The 21,751-nt window shown below is 39.8% G+C and overlaps 1 protein-coding gene across 1 annotated transcript in view; it reads right to left on the reverse strand.

Annotated features, from left to right (window-relative positions):
- Window positions 1-4,883: 4,883 nt before the first annotated feature.
- The window catches only part of ogfod3 (2-oxoglutarate and iron dependent oxygenase domain containing 3), a 32,812-nt gene continuing 15,944 nt past the window's right edge, over window positions 4,884-21,751 (reverse strand). The window contains exons 8-9 of the mRNA XM_085283866.1: window positions 20,888-21,011; window positions 4,884-5,644 (exon numbers count right to left, since the gene is read on the reverse strand). Of these exons, the coding sequence (XP_085139992.1) occupies window positions 5,508-5,644; window positions 20,888-21,011 (261 nt within the window). The 3' untranslated portion in view covers window positions 4,884-5,507. The remainder of the gene's footprint in view (window positions 5,645-20,887; window positions 21,012-21,751) is intronic.

Below are 21,751 nucleotides of genomic sequence, written 5' to 3' on the forward strand. Positions count from 1 at the left end.
TGCCCCAGCATAAACTGGGTTTTGGTGTAAATTGTAAAAAGTACTGTTGGTATTTACAAAGAGTGACAATCATCCATAGAGCTAATCATGCCCTCACACGCTACTTTGTCCCGTTTTAGTAAATCTGGTCCAAAGTAGAACTGAAAATTAGAAAATTGTTGCATGATCATGTTGCAAGAGGACTTAAAACTACAGATAATATAAGCTAATAGGCAAAGACTTTACTGAAGTCACTCATCAACACAGTTGAGTGTAACTTTAAAAATTTTTTTAAAGAAAATTTAAAAAGAACAGATGGAAGAAACACCCTTCAGTGATTATGTAATGAGTGTTGATGTTGTATAGTTTGTTCACCAGGACCAGCACACCCGTTTAAAATGCCTCAAACATGATAATCGGTTAATGTGAGCAGAATTATTCAGAGTATATAAGCAAGGTACAATTTGTTGTTCCAATAAAACCAGTTTATGTTTAAGATACATAGTCTTATTTTCCTAGTAGGGAGTCATGAATAACTACACGTAACAAATGTTAGGAAGATGCATTTGTTTTGTGTCTGAAAGAAACAAAATATTGTGCAGTATGTCATTTTTTTAAATCACCAAATATCAACATCAAAAATCTTACATTTTCTGACTTCTTCTTATCCCAATCAGAAATGCACCTCCTGCTGGTCATTAGAAAGAATGCAGGTTCAATGAATTTCAAATGCCAGGAACCTTGGTTCATCTTTTATATACAGTTTACTGATTTTAACTGCAGAGCCATCACATTATTAAGCAAACAAGTATGAGCTAAACCCTCTGAGCACTATAATTATCTTTTCCTAAGTCCTTATAAATTCTCCCTTACGTCTTACTTTAAGACGTTCCCCATCACCATCAAGGAAAAACGATTAGCAACAGAGATAATTTTCTGAATATTTAATTGGAATCCTGAATTTTGGCAGGAAATGGAAAAAGAAGAGAAAAAGAAGCACACACATGGCATGTCACTGCCATTGAATTTGCATGCATCCACCTGCGGAGGCAAACACACTTTTGCTGCTGTGGTAAAACCTGAGCCAAAACACCTACTCCTCAGCGTGCTCGCATCCAGGCTTTGTGCGCTCTGTTTACTAGGCTGAACTGTGGCCCACTTACCTGAATGGACAGACAGGACTTCCTTTCATGCTGTAGTGTTTGTGTGGTAATAACACAGTTAATAGCATAGCACCTGCACCCATTAACAATTACTGCAAAAGTTTTGAGGTTGGAAGGCCTCAGTGGCAAGCATGCTAACAACAGATGCATAAAGTGCCTGTGTTTTATGAAGAGTTCACGGTCTTTAATTAAGACAGCTCTTCACTCTAATCTGGCATGTTGTTTCCAGCTCACGCAGCCTTCAGCTGTAAAGCCACTGTCTTCTTAGATTCATAAGAAGCATGGAAAAAAAGACTGTTACAGACCGAGAGTGGTGGAAAATTTATGCACGTCTAGGCAGTAAAAGAAAAATGTCATTAGTGACAGATTTCCTGTCATTCTAAAACATATCTGAATATCTAGAAGTGTGACATTTTGCAAATCATGTCCCAGGTGGGACTGGGCACTTTGGTACACTGACCTTTTTGTGTTTGCATGTCAAATTGTCAAATCACAGATATGGAAATCCCCCACCCTTTCTTTCTTTTTCTTCCTTTCTCCACATATTGACTGACAAAACTTTGCAGAAGTTTGAAAATTCTGGATAAGACCAGGTCTGTGTGGGATTTAGCAGCTTAAATCTGCATACATTCGAGCTGAGAAGTTTAGCTTGGATTTGTAGATTTCTTCTAAGCGTTAGCTTGAGAGCCACTTTTGGGTTTCCTGTAAAAATGTAATACGTTAATCCCAAAAGAGAAATTAGAACAATGGACGTTAAAGGTCTTGAAGAAATTTGTGCCATTTGATCCTGTTTAGTTTCAGCAGAGGTGCAAGCACACTTTTTTTTTAGTGTGTAATTGTTTTTTTTATCTTACATCTTAGCAGACAATCATCAGCAGTAAGGTATCCAAAATTCCTATAAACAAAGCCATAATTCAGTGTCTAACCTCCATGTAAAGCTCAGCAGGTTTTTGAGCTTGTGAATGAAGGAAAAAAGGGAGAAAATCCTTCCTAAAGCACACAGTGCTAAATTCTTTCTTTACTGTAATGTGGTACAGATAATACTGCTGTCTGTGTCTGCAGAATATTACATTACATTAAACATTACAGTAACTTCCAGCGGTTTACAGCTCTGTGTGAACTGTTTATATTGGCGGCTGTTTCCCTGCATTTCATTAAAGTGGAATTTAGACAGATCACTAGAGTCGGAGTCCTGTTTAAGCCTTGCAGAGACTATCTAATGGCGCCAGTTGGCACAAGCCAATGATAACACCTGAAATAATCAGTCACATCTAGACTATTAATTACACAACCCATATCATGATAAAACACTGCTGAGGGCAATATGTTCTACAGAGAGTCTGTTCTTTGTTTAAATTACCTTAAATAGGCCTCAACTGATCCTGCATCAATGCCTACAGCTGTCAAAGCCTTAAAAATAATACTTGGCACAGTCTGCACCCTACATTTATTTGCAGTCCAAATCAATTACACCCACTCCTGCAGAAATTTATCCTGACATGCATGATAATAGTTATTACTAAGTAGAAGTATTTACTGTGTTATTGTCGGGCAAGGCCAGACGGGTCATTTACAATCAACTATTGGCTCAATTCCTTTCCCACACAGTATCAGCAACTAAAATAAATCACATTTAGAAGCAGTGTCCTTGATATTTAAAGAGATCCGAAGGCAGTGTTTGTTTTTCCAGTCTGTTCAAACCAACAGGAAAGATATAAGGAAATGAAAAAACTGTGTGTGTCTGCTTTAATATAGGCTAGTACAACCTTAACGTAATCAGCTAGCAAGTGATCACAGTATGTCACTTTAGAGGGAAAAAAGCTGACATCAATTCAATTCAGTTTTATTCATAATCAATCATGAATAATCAATTCATAATTGTCTGATCAAATTTACATTCCAACCACAGCAAAGCCTCCCAACCTGCAGTACAAGGACAACGCAATTTCTTATCTGTTTTTTTGTTTTGTTTTTAAATAAAGCTTTGGCATCTTTCAGCATCATTAGCCAGAAAAGTACGAGTTGGAAGATTCTTTTGCAAAAATTTGTCTTAGAAGTTTGTGAAGTGTGCCGAATTAGTTTGCTAGCTAAAGCTGATTACGCGGAAGCAGCTACAATATATATATTTGACCATTTCATTTATGTTTATATTTATTAACAGTTCCATGTGGAAATGTCACCACAACAGTAATAGATGAAGAGTACAGTGACTGGAACCATTATTTATAAGGGTAGAGGTGATCAATGGCTTCTTTATTAGTAAATTCATACGTGGCCATCTTTATCAGATCAGTTATAAACTCTGAACAAGGCGCTGCCATTTACAGCTGTGTGACCCTGTCACATCAGAGCATAAATATATATAAATATGCAATGTATATATATGTGCTACTGCACAGTGACCCAACACCATGCTCATTTCAAATAAACTCCCACACAGCCCTGCACAGCCTAGAAAGACTTACCTCTGTTCTTTATATCACCAGTGAATGTGCTAACAGCTGTGCAGCAAGGTGAGAAAAGTGTGAGAAAAAATGTTTCAGTCACAGCTTTTGAATATGTGTGCTCACTAATGATACATTATAAATGTATACTTACATTTTTGAGAACCAGTGTGCAACTGGCACGTCTTTCTGTAGCACAAAAGTTGCAATTGTTAGCAACAAACTAACAGGGAAGCATCACCTCACTTCAGTTTTTCATGACCTTTACGAGCATTCTTCATTTACCATTCATCTATTCATTTATTCTGCTTTATCGTGCAGGTATTTTTAATTTAAAACTAAAAATCTGTGATAGTCCAATGTGCAACGTACACAACCAACAACACCCAAACAAAATTAGTTTGGGGTTTTTCAGAATTTATCTACACAGCCTGATATTTTCAGTAGGAGCTGGAACAGAAACAAAAAGAGCTAAAAAAGAAAGCGAATATTGGACATGCATCAGACTGTTGCACACAAAGAGAAGTTTACTAGCATATTTATGTTAATGAGTCAACTATATACAAGTGAACCTAGTGCCTAAAAATGAATGCTTTTAGTGCAGAATTGCACAGCTGATTTTAAATATACGCTAAAAGATTGTCCTAGTGTGTTGACATTAACAGAAGTAAACAGCTGTTTGCATTTATTAAGTGTAAAAAAACCTGCTGTTATTTTAAATGACATGAAGAGCCGTTTTTTTGTTTTGCTTTTTTTTTTTTTAATGGAAAATGACACCACGTAATAATATTTTGACTTTCTCTTTCTTTCTTTCTTTGATGGCTGGCTGACATTTTGTTTCTGATTCTACCTTTAAAAGAAAAAAAAAAGAAAAAGCCCCAAACACATGAACGCATTAACATTTAAAATCACATCAGAGCATAAAAACTGAAATGGGTGTTGACATATAAAATAAACACAAAATTATGGATCCTAAAATCAAAAAACTCCAGAATCGATAAAGAAAAAATGAGAATGGAAACGGTGGGTGGTTCGGTGCAGCTGTGTGAAAAATAAGAAAGGCGAGGATGATGAATTCCCAACCACATGATAGTCTCAGATCAATCAAGAGATTCCTCAAGTGGCTGGCTCACAAAGGAAGGGCGGATAAGACTCTAGTAGCAATCAGCAGGAGCAGAGACGGGTATAACACTGGTTAATTGAATTTAAAAAGTAGTAATACATAAAGGTTTAATATTCCAGGCTGCTGGTTTTAAAATAGAAAAGTACAGAGAAGCATGACTAACAAAACCAGGCAAACTTTTGATGTCATTTTATTTCAAAACATCCTCAAGACTGCACAGAAGCATAAGGTAGGAAAAAGCAAACGAACAGGACAGAGAGACGGTTCTTCTTAGAAGAAAATACCTCAACAGGTCATAGGACGGGGTATGAGTGGTACTTGGTGATGAAACGTTGATTATTCAGTTGGCAGTTCATAAGTTTCAGATCTCTTCTTCAGGGAATCAGCAGCTCTCTTAAAATAATAAACAGAAAGGCAGAAAACAATCCTGCTTTGGCAGAAAGCCTGCAGGGGAACTGAAAAACCCTTAAAACCAGCGATTAAGATGGTGCAGGAAAAAAAGACATTTCTGTAGAAAACAGGATAAAAACACAAGGGTGCGTAACAAACAGGAAAGCACAGAGGGAGACCACATGTGGCTCTTTTTTCCCCCTGCTGCACCATCAGCAAGTCAATACTTGAAAAATAAACGGAGAAAATTGAAGATATTGACCGAGCAGCTACAGAATACCAATGTAAAAATCCATGTAAAAGCTCTTTTTCCTTCCCCTTGTTCTTAATTCCTGCCTATTCTGCCTCTTTGTTGCAGGGCCTATCGGAACCAGTGGGCAGTGCCGTCATCCATCATCCGTGGTTGCCTCATGGCAGGGCAGGGTCAGAGATGGCGTGTGCAGGGTCGCAGGTGAAGGACACAGTGATGGCGTAGCGTGTCCCCCACATTACCTTCTCCACGCGGTGGAGGTTCTCTGAGCCAGAAGAGAAGAAAGAAACTCTCCCTAAGGGTGGGGACAAAAGGAACAAGAGGAACTCTTTAGGAGAGAGGAAATGTAAAAGCTGTTCAATATTTACCGATTCAGATCCAACACACACACAGCTGGTGTTACCATGTGTTGAACAAGGCTTTTAAAGTCAGAGAAAACCTCTATTAATCTCATGGTCGGTTGTTACATCAGAGGTATTGGCAAGGCAGAGATACGGCACTTGATGAATAGAAATCTTGAAGCGAAATCTATTGGAGAATGCTGTAAACCCAACTATAGAAGCTGCCAACCATACCTCTTTTACGAGATGCGATCACAAAGTTCTGGGATTACACTTCTACAAATCAAAAACAGCATTAGATTTAAATGTAGACGATCTGTCCTTCAAGGGCATCTTCTCGTATATCTCTGGACTAATTTAAGTGCCTCTGTGCGCACGCTGGATCCTCCGCTGTGTCAAAATGACGATCAACTTGAATTAAATCATAGGTGTCAAACTCTGGCCCGCAGCCTAATTACATTTGGCCCGCGAAGCCATACCAAATTACTATTAGAGCTGGCCTACTGGTATTATACAGCTAATATATATATTGTTTAGTATTAAGCTTTGCTTGTTCCATATTCAGTTTTTCAGCAAAACGTGTTTTGAGTCCATAAGAAAAGATTCATTCTTATATCTGGAGGAATAAATATATTTCAATAAATATTAACGTTAGCCCGCGACATTGTTCCAGTTTTGAATTTTGGCCCACTGTGTATTTGAGTTTGACACCCCTGAATTAAATTGTATGAAAGTGGGGGAAGTTGCAGGAAGATAAATCTGGCGGTGAGGCAGGTGGTGAGAAACGATTATGCTGTCGTGGCCACAAACCTGTAGCATTTTTCATGAGCCGTGGGGGCTCACAGACACACACGGCAGTGCAGGTCATTCCAGCTCAATATTCTCTCACAGATACTTCACAGCTATAAAGGAGAACTCTGCGCTGACAGCTCAAGCCCCGCCCACCCCCAAAACCCCCCAGCAGGTATGCTCCTGTTTATAAAACTTAGGTGATGTGCTGTGCTGGAAACTGGACATTTCAACAAGAGAACGAGAGGGGAAAAGAACATGTAGTCCCTGTATCATAATTCAATACAACAATGATCCTCTTCAAGAAAGTGTTTTCAGTTTGACACAAGCTGAGGTTTGCTCTCTGTGCACACTTGAGTCGCTGAACTTGGATCATGGTGAAATCACAGAACGCACAATGTCGTTTCCAGGGATTTAAATCAGCAGCACTGGCAGCTGTTCAAAGGTGTATGAGAAGATGACTTTAAAGTCAAACTAATATATAACAAAAAATGTTACATTTTTTAATTATGATCACATCTCATCTCAACAGTCAACCTAGGAAACATATAAATGAGTTGACTGGTTTAAACCGTCATAGTAAAGATGATGATGGTACGTCTGCTTGTTTCTAATGGCTGATCATTCACATGATTAGCATATTAACATTCATTACAGAGCAATGCAGGGTAAGAGAAGTGATTGTATCAGAAATCTGGGTAGAGGTGTAGATGAAACTTGGGGCATGTGTACTAGAAATAAATCTGTGGGGAAAAAAGATTTTTAAAACCTCTTTCTGGTGAAAAGTCAGCAAACTTTTTAAATGATTCTTATGAGATTTAACTGGCTGCAAACATTCAGTTTTTATGAATTACTGATCATTTATATAAAGTTATGGCCTCCGTAACCTTCCTTCAGATATGTATCTGGTCTTAACCCAAAATAAATGCCTAAAGGGAGTATCAAGTCGTCAAGACGTCAAGAAAGGTTGAAAACAGAGCGAGGACGCAGCTAGCGAAGCTTGGTATACACACCAGAGGCAGCATATGCAGTTATTCTGGTTAAACACTCATTAGTTTAACAAAGTTGTTCTCAAACTGTGGGGGTGGGACAGAAAAACGTCAGTTTGGGCTTGGGTGACCAGGCTAAAAACCCCGAGTCTGTATTGAATGAATATGATAAAAAATTAAATTGCTGATACTTTCGTGCATACTGAAATTTTCTTTTATATTGTTGATTTATAAAAAATGTTTAAAATATGAGGCGTGTGAACTATTATTGACTTCTAAAGTGGGACATAGTGGAAGTAGTTTGCAAACGATTGGTTTAACCTGTTCACTGAGAACACAGTCGTCCCTGGCAGAGCCCGACCAGAGATTTTTAACACTGATATTTGGTGATTTTAAAATCTGGCATTCTGAAATAAACGCTGATCGTTTTAATAAATTCCAATATTGATATTTCGGCAAAATGTTAATATCAGCCAATAATATCAACTCGCTGGTAAAATGGTAAGGGTCTCGAGACAACTCCAACTCTAACACCATACCAACACCATAGAAGCAGAAGTTTAATTGACTTGATGATAGCTTACTAAACAGCTATGCTGTTCATAGAGAAACTGCTATAACATCCAATTTGAAAGTGTTGGTATGCACTTTTTAAAAATTATTGTTATTATTTTAACCTTTCGACAGATTATACCTTGCTTATTAACCATGTTTCCAGGTTTAGCCTAATATAGCTTATAAGCCTTAAAACAGTTCAAACACTCCCCCTAAAACTCTCACTACAATCACAAAAGCTGGATGTTTATTTCGAGCTAAACTTGCTGTTTTGTAGTTATTATGCAAAGCAAGGTAAACCATGTCCTCCCTCTGTCTGGTTGTAATATTTTCCTTTCATTTGCAAAAAGAAAGTAAATAAGGTGAAGCTATTATTTTTTTTTTTTTTTTTTTTTAAAGTATTTGCAATGATGGTGGAGTCAAAAACCATTGATAAGGGAAGCGAACACAAAGACAAGCAGTTGGGAGCAATTTACTTATTCTAGGGTTTCATTTTTTGGACTGAAATGCATTTCCTTTGACTGAAAAGGTTTTTTTTCATTAAATAAACAAACAGTCTGAGTCTGGTGAGGTTTCCTCAGGATAAATTTTTCTTCACTTATCAGAAGCTCTGCGTCACCAGGTCATCTCATGAACTACTACCAGTTACTAGCCAGTGTTGTTTTACCTGTGCTCTGTGTTAGATAAGACATTTCCATTCAGTTTGGAAAGTTTAAGCAGCAAGCCCACAGTTGTAGATTTTTATTCAGAATTCTTTCAGACTCTTGGTTTGCTAATAAACTTACAGTGTCTCAAACCTTTTGAAGAGAATATCTCATTATCTTATGCCATGAATAAACAGCTGGAATCACTGAGCCCCCATTTTGCTGCTATAATTTCCCTTACAGGCGCTTTATACATTTGTGTGTCTTTGTGTGTCTGTGTAAGAGAGTTTGAATCTCCCTGGATAGCATTAGCTGACGACATCAGAGGTGCTCGCTGGATAACAACAGAATTTATGCTGCAAACTCTGAGAATAAGGGAAAAAGGAGAAGGATAATAATAATAGATAATAATAGTAATTCAAAATGCAGTTTTGAAATTTGATAATTAGGGAAAAAAAGCATTTTGAGAAAAAAATAATTGCCCCCTACCCCTAATAACTGGTAGCGCCATCCTTGGCAGCATGAACTGAAATTGAGCACTTAAGATAACTGGCAATGAGTTTTTCACCTCACTGTGGAAGAGGTGAAAAACTCAAGCCCACTCTTCTTTGTTTGAATTCAGCCACCCTGGAGGTGGTTGTTTGAGCATGTACGGCTTGTTGAAGGTCATGTCAAAGAATCTCAATCAGATTGGAGACCGGACTGTGACTGGGCCACTTCAAAACCAACAGTTTGTCATTTAGAGCCATTCAGAGATGGCCTTGCTGCTGTGTGTCAGATCATTGTCCCGCTGCACAACCCAATTTTGCTTCAGTTGAAGGGTACAAGCTGATAGCTGGACATTATCTTTCAGGGTTTTCTGGTAGAAGTCAGGTTCAGTCAATTACAGCAAGTCATCCAGGTCCTGAAGAAGCAAAGCAGCCACATAACTTCCACCACCATGTTTGACTGTTGGTATGATCCTTTTAGTTAGTTTTACACCAGATGGAACGGGACTCAAACCTTCCAATGATGTTTTGTGGCAAATGTGAGACTGTTTTCCGTTTGGTCAACAGTGGGTTTCTCCTTGGATCTCTCACATGGAGGCCATTTTCGCCCAGCCTCTTTCTTACTGTTGAATCACGAACTTTGACAAGTTAGCCGTGGAGTTCTTCAGATGTCGTTGTGTGGATAATGGCTCTTTGTGGTTCAGTGGAGTCCCAAAGCCTTAGAAATGGTTTTGTAACTCTTTCCACAGTGATAGATATTACTGACTTTGTTTCTTTTTGTTTTCTTTTTCTTTTAGCCTACTTCACTTCATGCTTTTTTCGACACTAAAATTATCATTTAAAAACTAAATTTTGTATTTACTCTAGGGCAGGAGTGGGCAACAGGACACCGGCCCTCAAGGGCCGGTGTCCTGCAGGTTTTAGATATTACTCTTGGTCAACACACATGAATCAAATGATAAGTTCATTACCAGGCCTCTGGAGAACTTCAAGACATGTTGAGGAGGTAATTTAGCCATTTAAATCAGCTGTGTTGGATCAAGGACACATCTAAAACCTGCAGGGACACCGGCCCTTAAGGCCTGGGGTTGCCCACTCCTGCTCTAGCCTATAAAATACTGATGACCAACGAGTAATGCATTTTTTTAAATGTAACATCAAACATCCACTTCCATTACCTAATAACTACCTTACAATATCAGCCACATCATCCTGTCTGCTAGAGTCTAAATAGTACTTTCTTCATTAAAAGCACAACTAGAAAGGTCTTCATAATAAATGCAACATGCTTATTAGCAGAAAAAAGGCAAAACTGCTACTTCTTAAAAACAGAAAAACTATATGTTGTAATTATTGCTTTACCTGCAGTCTTTCCCAATAGTATTTTAGCACTTTGCGGTGTCATGAAAAGGAGTAAAGCATCAGTACATTTCTGTCATTTAAGGATTTGGGTTTCCACAATAGAAATTTTCCCATGAAACAGAAAACTTTAGAGAAACAATTCCACGTCCTGAGCTTATTCTTGAAGCACCTGGGTCAACAATCACTTCTATGGAGGAAATGTATCCTCCCAAGCTAACCTCTGTTTAGCAGTGCTGTTAAGTGCCACCTCAGCACTTAACATTGTCTTCACTAAATGTATAGGGGAAGTTTTGCCTCATGCTACTCATGTGTCATGCCATTAACCCATGAATATTTGCCCATAATCACCAACGGGATGAGCAAGAGTACAGGTCTAACAGTAAACAAGACCCCGAGATACTTAAACTCCTCCACTTGGGGCAGGGTCTTGTCCCTGACCCGGAGTGGGAACTCCACCCTTTTCCAGCTGAGGACCATGGCCTCAGATATGGAGGTGCTGATTCTCATTCCCACCGCTTCACACTCGGCTGCGAACCGCTCCAAGGCGAGCTGGAGGCCATCACCTGATGAAGCCAACAGAACCACATCATCTGCAAAAAGCAGAGATGAGATCCTGAGATCACCGAAGTGAAAGCCTTCCGCCACTTGGCTACGCCTAGAAATTCTGTCCATAAAAATTATGAACAGAATCGGTGACAAAGGGCAGCCCCGGCGGAGCCCATCACCCACCAGGAACGAGTCCGACTTATTGCCGGCTGTGCGGACCAAGCTCTTGCAACCGTATAAGGACTGAATGGCCCGTAGCAATGGGCCAGACACCCCCATTGCTGAATATAATATGTACTTAATAATGTATAGCATTGATATTTTGTAGTACACTGTATGATTTTTTTTAATTCTTTAATTTTATATAATAGAAAAATCCAATGTATATAATTTTAAAGTCAAGTGAAAAAAATAGTTTTTTTTATTATTTCATGGAATTTTCTTTTTTCACAGAAAGGAAGAAAAGTGGTTTGGGAACTAGTTTGCTTCTCTTGTACGTCAACAACTGAGCATCATGTCAGTGTTTGACTGACAGCAGGCTGCGGTCCGGTAGCAGAGCGAGAGAAACTGGGATTAATTTTTGATGGATGGAGTGAGAAAGTAAGGACCACACGCCTCCAACTAGACCTCAGTGAGAGCTGCAGCTTTGTTTACATGGAGTTTAATGCGCTGCAACCAAGCAGCAAACTAGGCATCTAGCCTTCAAACTAATGTTAGCGCACTTTTCCCTGGTGACGTGTGCTTTTTGAAGCAGGAATGTGTGAAACAAGACATGCTCATCTTTTTAGGACAAGAAAGAAAAAGACTTAAGTAGTAAAGCTAAAGTGAGTTATTTTCAATATGTAGATGAAGCAGTGCGTGGGCTCTGTGTTTGGCAGATAGCCGACATAATGTAGTAGTGGTAAGTTCAAGGTTTGGCATCTACCATTGGTTAGTTAAATTTAAAAAAAAGGCAGACCTTTAAATTCCAAGCTTTTATGTATCAGAACACTTGAAATAATCAGATCCTTATTATATCTTAAACATCTGAATCCCACTGAAGTGCGTTTGGTTGATTTTAAACAGGCAGTATAAGCGCTACAACTTGTGCAAAAAATGTACACATTACTTCTAAAAGACACGGGGCTGGGTATCGTCCCTGATTTCTAGAATTGATTTGATTCGATCCACGATTTAAATTCGATTCGATTCGAATTGGGGAAATTTTGTCAAAAATATTATAATTCTGATCATTTATCAGTACTGACACTTGTGAGAGCTGTGTGAGAGCTTCTTATCGTGGTGGAAGCAAAACAGCAAAAGTAAAAGGGAATTCATGACGATGTGTATGTGAAGTGAAATGTGAAGCTTAGATTTGATCTTCTTTTGCTGCTGGTTCAGTCAATTTTGGTTGGAGAGTGATTAAACCTGCAGCTTCAGAATCTAGTGCAAAAAAAGACATAAACACAAAGCGCTGATCCGCCGCTTCAGAATCAGCCCCGGTGGTGTGTCCGTGTACATGCCGTCGGGTGAAAAAGCCGACAGCTCACTGATTCTGATGTGTTGAGTTCGCGCTTTGCGTTTATTTCTTTTTGCAGAATCCGTTCACCTGCTCTCGTTTGCTGTTTTAGTTGTTTGGTGGTTGGTGAAATAGTTTTGTGAGGTTTAACCTGAGATTTTGGGTTTCTGGCAAAATACATTTATATTTAAAAATCGATTCAGGATTTTAATGAATCGATATCGCTTTATTCAAACTAAAACCGATTTTAATCGATAAATCGATTATTGAAACCCACCCTAAAAATACAGTAATAAACTGTTAAAATTTCCACATAAGATTTAATTCTACTAATAGTTTGTAAAATGTTATTTTTTAGGTGATTCTTACTTTGACTGTATTTAGGAAATTCTCCATTATCTGTGGGTATCCAATCATTAGGATCAAAAGTTTGATGCCATATAAGGGCGTGGAAAGTCAAACATTTTCCCTGAATACACGTTTATTTTTTAACATCACGGTGAATCTGCATTTTGGAGTCTCATAAAGTGACTATGTGCACCATGATGAATTTTTTTCTTTTGTTGTGTATTATTCAAATGAACGAATTTGCCTTGAGAACCAAACACGGTTAAACATTCAGAGAAACAACGACCACGTACAAAAATGTCTTCTAGATAAATGTAAACGCCATCAACGGGAAGTGAACAGAAAAAAAAAAAAGTATGTCATAACACTTGAGACAGTAGGAGAAAAAACCTGCAGAAACACTGCCGTCTCTCTTGGACCTGCTAATAAGAGGCTTTAAAAAAAAAAAAAAAAAAGAAGATCCAATTAATACCATCACAGAGGTACTACGATGCGTAATAGTGATCAGCACGAAATACTTCAAGCAACGCCACCAGACTGTTTTTGTTTTTAATAATAGAAAACAGCCACATGCTGCTGATTAGCACTTAATGAGCTCTTGAACTTCACAGACCCAACCGGGATGAGTGCACAATTCTAACAAGATGCTAAACGACGCATGACTCATCCAGTGCCGATAACAAAATCGCCTGCTGGAGCGAAACGCCTCTTTACACTGCCGGCACAGTCACAAGGTGCGCGGCACACTGACACAATGTCCAGTCAATTTATTACTCCCACAGCCTTATAATTAATCAGCTGGGGAAGAATTAAAGAGGGTGTTTGGTGTAACCAGAGATGAAAGGGATAAAAGTAAGATAAAGATAGATCACGCTAAGCTTGAGCAGACAGGACAGAAAAATGTGCTCCCAGATGCAATTACCTGGATTACATTGTGACTGACTTCAATTTAAAACCCTTGAGAAGGCTGAGAGGAGTGTGGTCGCTTTCCATTTGTCACCATGCGTCAGTCTAAAGAGCAGCTTAAGTGGATCCGTTTCACTCTTTTCTTTTAACGATAACTGGATACAGCTTAAGATGGCGAGTGCTGGAAAATGTATATCTGCTAAACATCATCTTATTAGCATTATGACTCTGAGAGTGTTAGCACCGTGAGCTTCAGACAAGAACAGAGCTGCAAAATGTTCTTGTTTTATTCAGTGTGAAATTATTCTGGACATTTTCAGTAGCATTTGGGCGTCTCACCACTGGCTGTCTGTCGGGGTGTGTTAGCTGTGTGATAGACTGACAACCTGTCCAGGCTTCACTTCAGCTCCCATCCAGTGACAGCCAGGATAGGCTTCAACGCACCGCAAACTAAATGGGAAGAAAATGCACGGAACTCTGTCGAGCTCTCAATACATTTATACAGGCTTACACTCGATACTAAAGTCATAAATGATTTCACAAGAATCAAGTACAGATGTCATCCAAAGACGTTTCCCGTCATTTGTAGAACAAGAAGGAGAAAATCCTCTTCAGGCGAGCTCTGACTAGACAACTGGAGGGTATGCAGCAGGACGCGTGACGCACAATGCACAAACAATTACTGTGAATTCTCTGGTCAGTTAGTTGTGCTATTCTCACATCTCTGCAGTCTTAATCCACACAGACTTTGGATTCCAGAGCTGGGAGGCTAAAAGCTAACTTGCTTTCTCACATCCACCTGTAGAAAACTGTAGGGCAGTGCGGCAGGGATGAAAGCATCTTAACACAAAATCTGTTTGTCATTGAAAAGAAATGAGCATTAGACAGGAGTCTAACAAACAGCTACAGAAATGAGAAGTGTGGGATCCAGCCACTGTCACGTTAATGTTAATCATTCTGTCTGTGATGAAACATGAGGAACCAAATTTTATACAAAATTCAAGGACTCTTTTACTTCTTAATTCTATAAACAATTCTCACTTTAAACAAGTGGCAGCCTCCAGGGATGAAAAATCAACCGAGTGCAGACATGCTAAAAGTCTACAGTTTCTTCAGTTCAGTTCAGTTCAATTCAGTAATAGTTATATATCACCAATTCACAACAACAGTCGCTTTATATTGTAAGATAAAAACCTTACAATAATACAACAATCAAAGACTCGCTATGAACAAGCACTTGGCGACAGTGAAAAGGAAAAACTCCCTTTGAACAGGAAGAAACTTCCGATGAACCCAGGCTCAGGGAAGGGCAGTCATCTGCTGCTGGGAGTGAGGGGAGGAAGACTGGACAAAAGACACACTCTGGTATAGAGCCAGAGATTGATAATAACTAATGATTAAATGCAGAGTGGTGCGTAAACGCACAGTGGATGGAGAAAGTAAAATGTGGGTGAAGAAGAAACGCTTAGTGAAGCTCCCAGCAGCCTACGCCTATTGCAGCATAACAAAGGGAGGATTTAGTGTCGCCCTAACTATAAGCTTTATCGACAAGGAAAGTTTGAAGCCTAATCTTAAACGTACAGAGGGTGTCTGTCTCCCGAATCCAAACTGGCAGCACAGAAGAGGGGCCTGAAAGCTGAAGGCTTTAAATATCCTCGGAACCACAAGTAAGCCAACAGTATGAGAGCGAACTGCTCTACTGGGATGACACGGTACTGTGAGGTCATTAAAATAAGATGAGGTTTGTATATTAAAGACCTTGAATGTTAGGAGAAGGATTTTAAATTAAGTTCCAGTGGCCACTTGAGGCTGCATACAAAAGGAAGTTGATCCCCAAGTGCCCAGCTATGGGCATATATGTTTAAACCCTGGCAAAAAAAATGGTTTTAGTGTCCTTTCCCTTTATGGCAGTTGTGTAGTAGGTACATTTAAGTAGCCAGTCGGCGTCACTCTGTGCTTCCTGTGCCTTTAATTAAACTACCTGCAGAATCCTACAACTTCCTGTAACACTGCAAGCTGATCTTCCATATACGGTCATTTCTGACTAACATTGAAGGCATTGTTTCGATCGTATGATTTCGCCCACACACACTAGCAGCGTCTTTAAAACAACACACCTTCTCAGAGTGAGAGATTAATGCACATATTTTCACTCCATACACTGTGTGTGTCTGTACAAGCACAGCGGGCAAGGTCAGACCGGCCGTTTTAAGGTGTCTGCCCAGCTGAGGTTATCTAATTCCCCCGTGGTTATCCAAGCAGTCAGGTTAACTGCTGCTGGCTCCTCTAACTGGTAGACGTGTCTTTTTCGCTCTGTCCTTTTATTACCCTGTTTGTATCTGCCATTCCCAGCCAAACACCATATCTCTCACGCTATCACACACAGTATTTACTCTTTATCTGTCTCCCAGCCATTTTCTGTGTCTGACCTACCTTCTTGCCCTATCGGTGGCGCTTTTCACATTCCACAAATCTATCCATCATCTCATCTAATCCTCCACTTTTTCCTCTGCAGTCTGAACACCTCCACCTCTGTCCCCCTACTGCTCGTTGTCATTACATCCTTGACTGTTGCGCTCTCTGACAGCAAAGTCCTGATTGTCTTCCTGGTGTTATAATTACACCTTGTTCATTGCAGTCGCCTCGAAGAGACATGATTATCTCGGCAAACTAATCATCCATCCAGATATGAGGATCAGACTCTTATCAAGTCAAAACATGTCAGTGGGATCCATCCCAAACAGTTTCTTGATGAGGTGATGGTGGATTTTAGTAGAGAAAATAAAATGATGGGATGTTGATGCATTATGAATGAGCCTGTATCATGTCTACTACTCGACGCACACACATAGCAGGTTAGGATTTACCAGCTTTACAGATTGCCAAGCATTTAAAAATCTATCCAAGGGACAGACTGTACTTTTCCTAGTTCACTTTTCCATGACCCTCTTCCCCACCTTCCTCTTCCTCCTGCAATGTTCACTGGGTTTAAAAATCCTGCTCATGTCGCCCTCTTTGCTGTCTGGAGGTTATTCTCACCTCGCCGATACAAGACGGCTGAGCTATTCACCAAAACCCGTCACAGGAGACTAGGAGGCAGACACGCTGCAGTCACTCTTTATTATCATACGTCCTTCAGTCGATGTTCAAGACAGTGTCAGCAGCCCAGGATCCTTCACTGCAGCTCACCGAGTATGACACATGAGCGAGAGTGGTAGCAGAGATTAAATGGAGGTGAAAAAAGGCACAAAAAAAAAAGCATTTAAGGTAAGAGAAGTAGTAAAATATCATTTTTCTGAATTGCTTTTGATTAAAAGTGGCAAAAGACTTGATGTAAATGGCACGAGATGATGGACAGTGGGGGAGATAAAGGGAGAGAGCGAAAAGCAGTGAAGAAAGAAGTTCAAGAAGGGACAAGGTGAGCGGAGGCAGTCTGGGATGATTTGCTGTCAGAAGGAAAACGCCTCAGGCGATGTTTCCCATACAGAATCGTTCAGGAGTAACGCGTACGTGGGGGAATATGAGCCGAGAAGGAAGCTGCCCCAAGTTTTTTGCACAAAAACTAGGTCACACAAATATTACAAACCATGACACTTTGGAGCGTCACCTCTTCTCTTCCCCCACAGTGAGGCCTCCACGATCAGCAGACTATACGACACACAAAGCTTTTGAGTTTATCTTTCAAATTTTCTTCAGTGACGACCTTTTTACACTGAAGGGGAGCTATTACAGGGAGTGCAGAATTATTAGGCAAATGAGTATTTTGTCCACATCATCCTCTTCATGCATGTTGTCTTACTCCAAGCTGTATAGGCTCGAAAGCCCACTACCAATTAAGCATATTAGGTGATGTGCATCTCTGTAATGAGAAGGGGTGTGGTCTAATGACATCAACACCCTATATCAGGTGTGCATAATTATTAGGCAACGTCCTTTCCTTTGGCAAAATGGGTCAAAAGAAGGACTTGACAGGCACAGAAAATTCAAAAATAGTGAGATATCTTGCAGAGGGATGCAGCAGTCTCAAAATTGCAAAGCTTCTGAAGCGTGATCATCGAACAATCAAGCGTTTCATTCAAAATAGTCAACAGGGTCGCAAGAAGCGTGTGGAAAAACCAAGGCGCAAAATAACTGCCCATGAACTGAGAAAAGTCAAGCGTGCAGCTGCCAAGATGCCACTTGCCACCAGTTTGGCCATATTTCAGAGCTGCAACATCACTGGAGTGCCCAAAAGCACAAGGTGTGCAATACTCAGAGACATGGCCAAGGTAAGAAAGGCTGAAAGACGACCACCACTGAACAAGACACACAAGCTGAAACGTCAAGACTGGGCCAAGAAATATCTCGAGACTGATTTTTCTAAGGTTTTATGGACTGATGAAATGAGAGTGAGTCTTGATGGGCCAGATGGATGGGCCCGTGGCTGGATTGGTAAAGGGCAGAGAGCTCCAGGCCGACTCAGACGCCAGCAAGGTGGAGGTGGAGTACTGGTTTGGGCTGGTATCATCAAAGATGAGCTTGTGGGGCCTTTTCGGGTTGAGGATGGAGTCAAGCTCAACTCCCAGTCCTACTGCCAGTTTCTGGAAGACACCTTCTTCAAGCAGTGGTACAGGAAGAAGTCTGCATCCTTCAAGAAAAACATGATTTTCATGCAGAACAATGCTCCATCACACGCGTCCAAGTACTCCACAGCGTGGCTGGCAAGAAAGGGTATAAAAGAAGTAAAACTAATGACATGGCCTCCTTGTTCACCTGATCTGAACCCCATTGAGAACCTGTGGTCCATCGTCAAATGTGAGATTTACAAGGAGGGAAAACAGTACACCTCTCTGAACAGTGTCTGGGAGGCTGTGGTTGCTGCTGCACGCAATGTTGATGGTGAACAGATCAAAACACTGACAGAATCCATGGATGGCAGGCTTTTGAGTGTCCTTGCAAAGAAAGGTGGCTATATTGGTCGCTGATTTGTTTTTGTTTTGTTTTTGAATGTCAGAAATGTATATTTGTGAATGTGGAGATGTTATATTGGTGTCACTGGTAAAAATCAATAATTGAAATGGGTATATATTTGTTTTTTGTTAAGTTGCCTAATAATTATGCACAGTAATAGTCACCTGCACACACAGATATCCCCCTAAAATAGCTGCAACTAAAAACAAACTAAAAACTACTTCCAAAAACATTCAGCTTTGATATTAACGAGTTTTTTGGGTTCATTGAGAACATGGTTGTTGTTCAATAATAACATTATTCCTCAAAAATACAACTTGCCTAATAATTCTGCACTCCCTGTATAGTTTTCTTTATTTTCTGTGATATATCTACTGTTACAGTGATGAATGCTCAACCTACAAAGTTTAAAACATGAAGTCACCATAAGAGCTCCCCAGTGAGAGTGGATATCCCTAATATTTTGACTTGCTGCCTTTTATTACCAAAAACCAGTTTCCAAAAAACAAACGTCAGCAAAGTGTTCTCATATTTTTTCCTCTTCTTAGTTCAGTTTAAGAAAACAAACTGCTGCTGTCATCTGTTCAGTCAACAGTTTTTCTTATTTACACACGTTTTAGTCCTGATGGAGCGCTTAGTTACGCTTAGTTACGCTTAGTTACGCTTAGTTACGCTTAGTTACGCTTCGTTACGAATCATGTGGACAGATTTGTGGATAATAAATGATTGAAGTGGTCCTAATATTCTTCCTAAAGCTTCATATTTTTATCCCTGGACTCCACATAACTTAATCATAATCATTTTATTTATGATAGATGGCCCCTCAGTTGATCCATCCCCTGAAATGAGCCGTTTCAGCTCCTCTCCCTTTAAGCCAAACTCTTTCTGATAAAGAAACCAAAAAAGGATCATTTAACAGCGCTCCATGTCTGCTGGCTGTGCAACAGTGCATATATTACAGAAGACAGGAGATATTTGCTATTTGTTTTAATATATGTGCCCCCTGTAAACTGTGCTACATCTTAAAGCTGTCAGTGTGGCAGGTGGATGTTGTTCAGTCTGCCTGGAAGCATCCACAATTTTAATATGACAAAAATAAGGAAAAGTAAAAAAAGGTGCACATTACCAACGACTCAGTTATTATCTATTTAATAATAATACCTTATTGATATTTGATAATTACTTCTGTCTTACATCTTTACTCTCTACTTAAAAGCAAGTATCTTAAGTGTGTCTGTATATTGGAGAGCCTCTATTAAGTATTGACAGAGTAAAATGTGAGGTAACCAGTATTTCACCCCAGAAAGCGCAGACATTACATTTAGACTTAATGGACGACAGAAATAATTAAATAAATGTGATTTTTTAAAAAGCCATGTTAGATCTATAACTAGAAAAAGAATCCAATCACTCTTTATAAAGCATGGCGTGCCATATGTTAAACAGGAAGAACAATTTATTGCTCACTTTCAATATCATCCAATTCAGTATATAAATAAAACCGGTGTACATGCTGTGTCACATTCCTTTAAAGTGACCAGCTTGGAAACTTTCCAGATTTCCTGCATGCTCCCCCTGAGGACTCCTCCTCCGCTTTAAAATGTCTGAAAAGCAGATGCCCCTCTAGGCTTTTCTGCTTCAGTCTTCAAGGTGTTCATTTGCTTATAGTGTTGCCCATTTTTTTTCCTTAATGTGAAGTGTTGACACAGACAGATCACGTTACTTACTAAAAAAAGACCACATGTAGTTACTTCTAACTTTTTAGGTCCTAAAAGCTCAATAAAAAAACAAATCCCCTGCATGCGCACTGTGCTACAGTCTGTGCTGCTGATTACCCACTTACAGAGGATTACGCCCACTTTGCTGCACACATTAGTGTGCTAAAACCACCTCCAGGCTCCCTAATGCAGCTCAGCAATTATAATTTTAACCTCTGCTGTTATAATGAAATCATTTATCTGTCTCACATCATTTACTTTAACTTTTAGGCTTATGAGAACGAATCAGCTATCAGGTGTTAACGTCGACGGCCTGCGTTTACACCATCCTGTCTTTAAGCAGGTCAAGCATTAAAAAAAGGCTTAAAGCTAAAAAAGAGTTAGGTAGATTCAGCTTCTAATACCTGTCCGTGGTTCCACAGTCCGGTTGCCATTCTGGTCCATGAAGACAAATCTACCTCCAGTGAAGTCAGAGCCGTAGTCAGACAGGTACAGGAGGGAGGTGTAGTCGAAAGAGCCATAGGTCACCTGGCAGACAGGGAGAGAGGAGGAAAGCACGAGTTGAGAGCTGAATAATATAATTTCATGTCTCATCTCCATATTCAACCAACACTCACAACACACACGTGTCACAAGTTCATTCCCAAACTTCTGCACGCTTTAAAATTTAATGTGTTCACGTGGAGCAGCAGCACCGCTCCATCATCATGAGCTGACGGGTAAAAAACACAAGCAGAATATTTCTGACTGCTGGCTTGATTTTTGAATTAGAGCTAGTGCAGTGTTCACTATGGCGACTCCTAAATGGAGCAGCTAGAAAGAAAAAGAAGAGAGGAGGAGTGACACTGCGCTTAGTAAAACATTTTTTCTCCTTTGTTTGTCCTTGAGAAACAGCGCTGTAGATCTATCAGTCTATCTAAGATTAATCAATTATATTCTGATTCTGATCCTCGCCCCAACAGAGGACTACAAACTGACCAGCAGCCTGTGTGAAAAAATTAATTTATCAATATGAGGGAGGGGGAGAACCCTATCATACAAGCCTAGCTAATGCTGCTGGTTTCACATGTCACAAATGTGTTCCCAAAATACTTTCACAATACAACAAAAAGAACAGACAGCATGCCTTTGGCTTTTTCTTTGTTGTACCTCCGCGACAAAACGTTTGAAAAGCACTAACCTAAGGCTCCGGTCTGCCTATGGAGCGTCACTCCGTGGATTCCCAAAGTTATTGTATGGATTCTTACTCAACACTGATTTTAAAAGCT

Source organism: Mchenga conophoros, linkage group LG8 (assembly GCF_057382185.1).
Source record: "Mchenga conophoros isolate Kocher_MC1m ecotype Shallow Benthic linkage group LG8, M_conophoros_male_GT1.1, whole genome shotgun sequence".
Classification (NCBI taxonomy): domain Eukaryota; kingdom Metazoa; phylum Chordata; class Actinopteri; order Cichliformes; family Cichlidae; genus Mchenga; species Mchenga conophoros.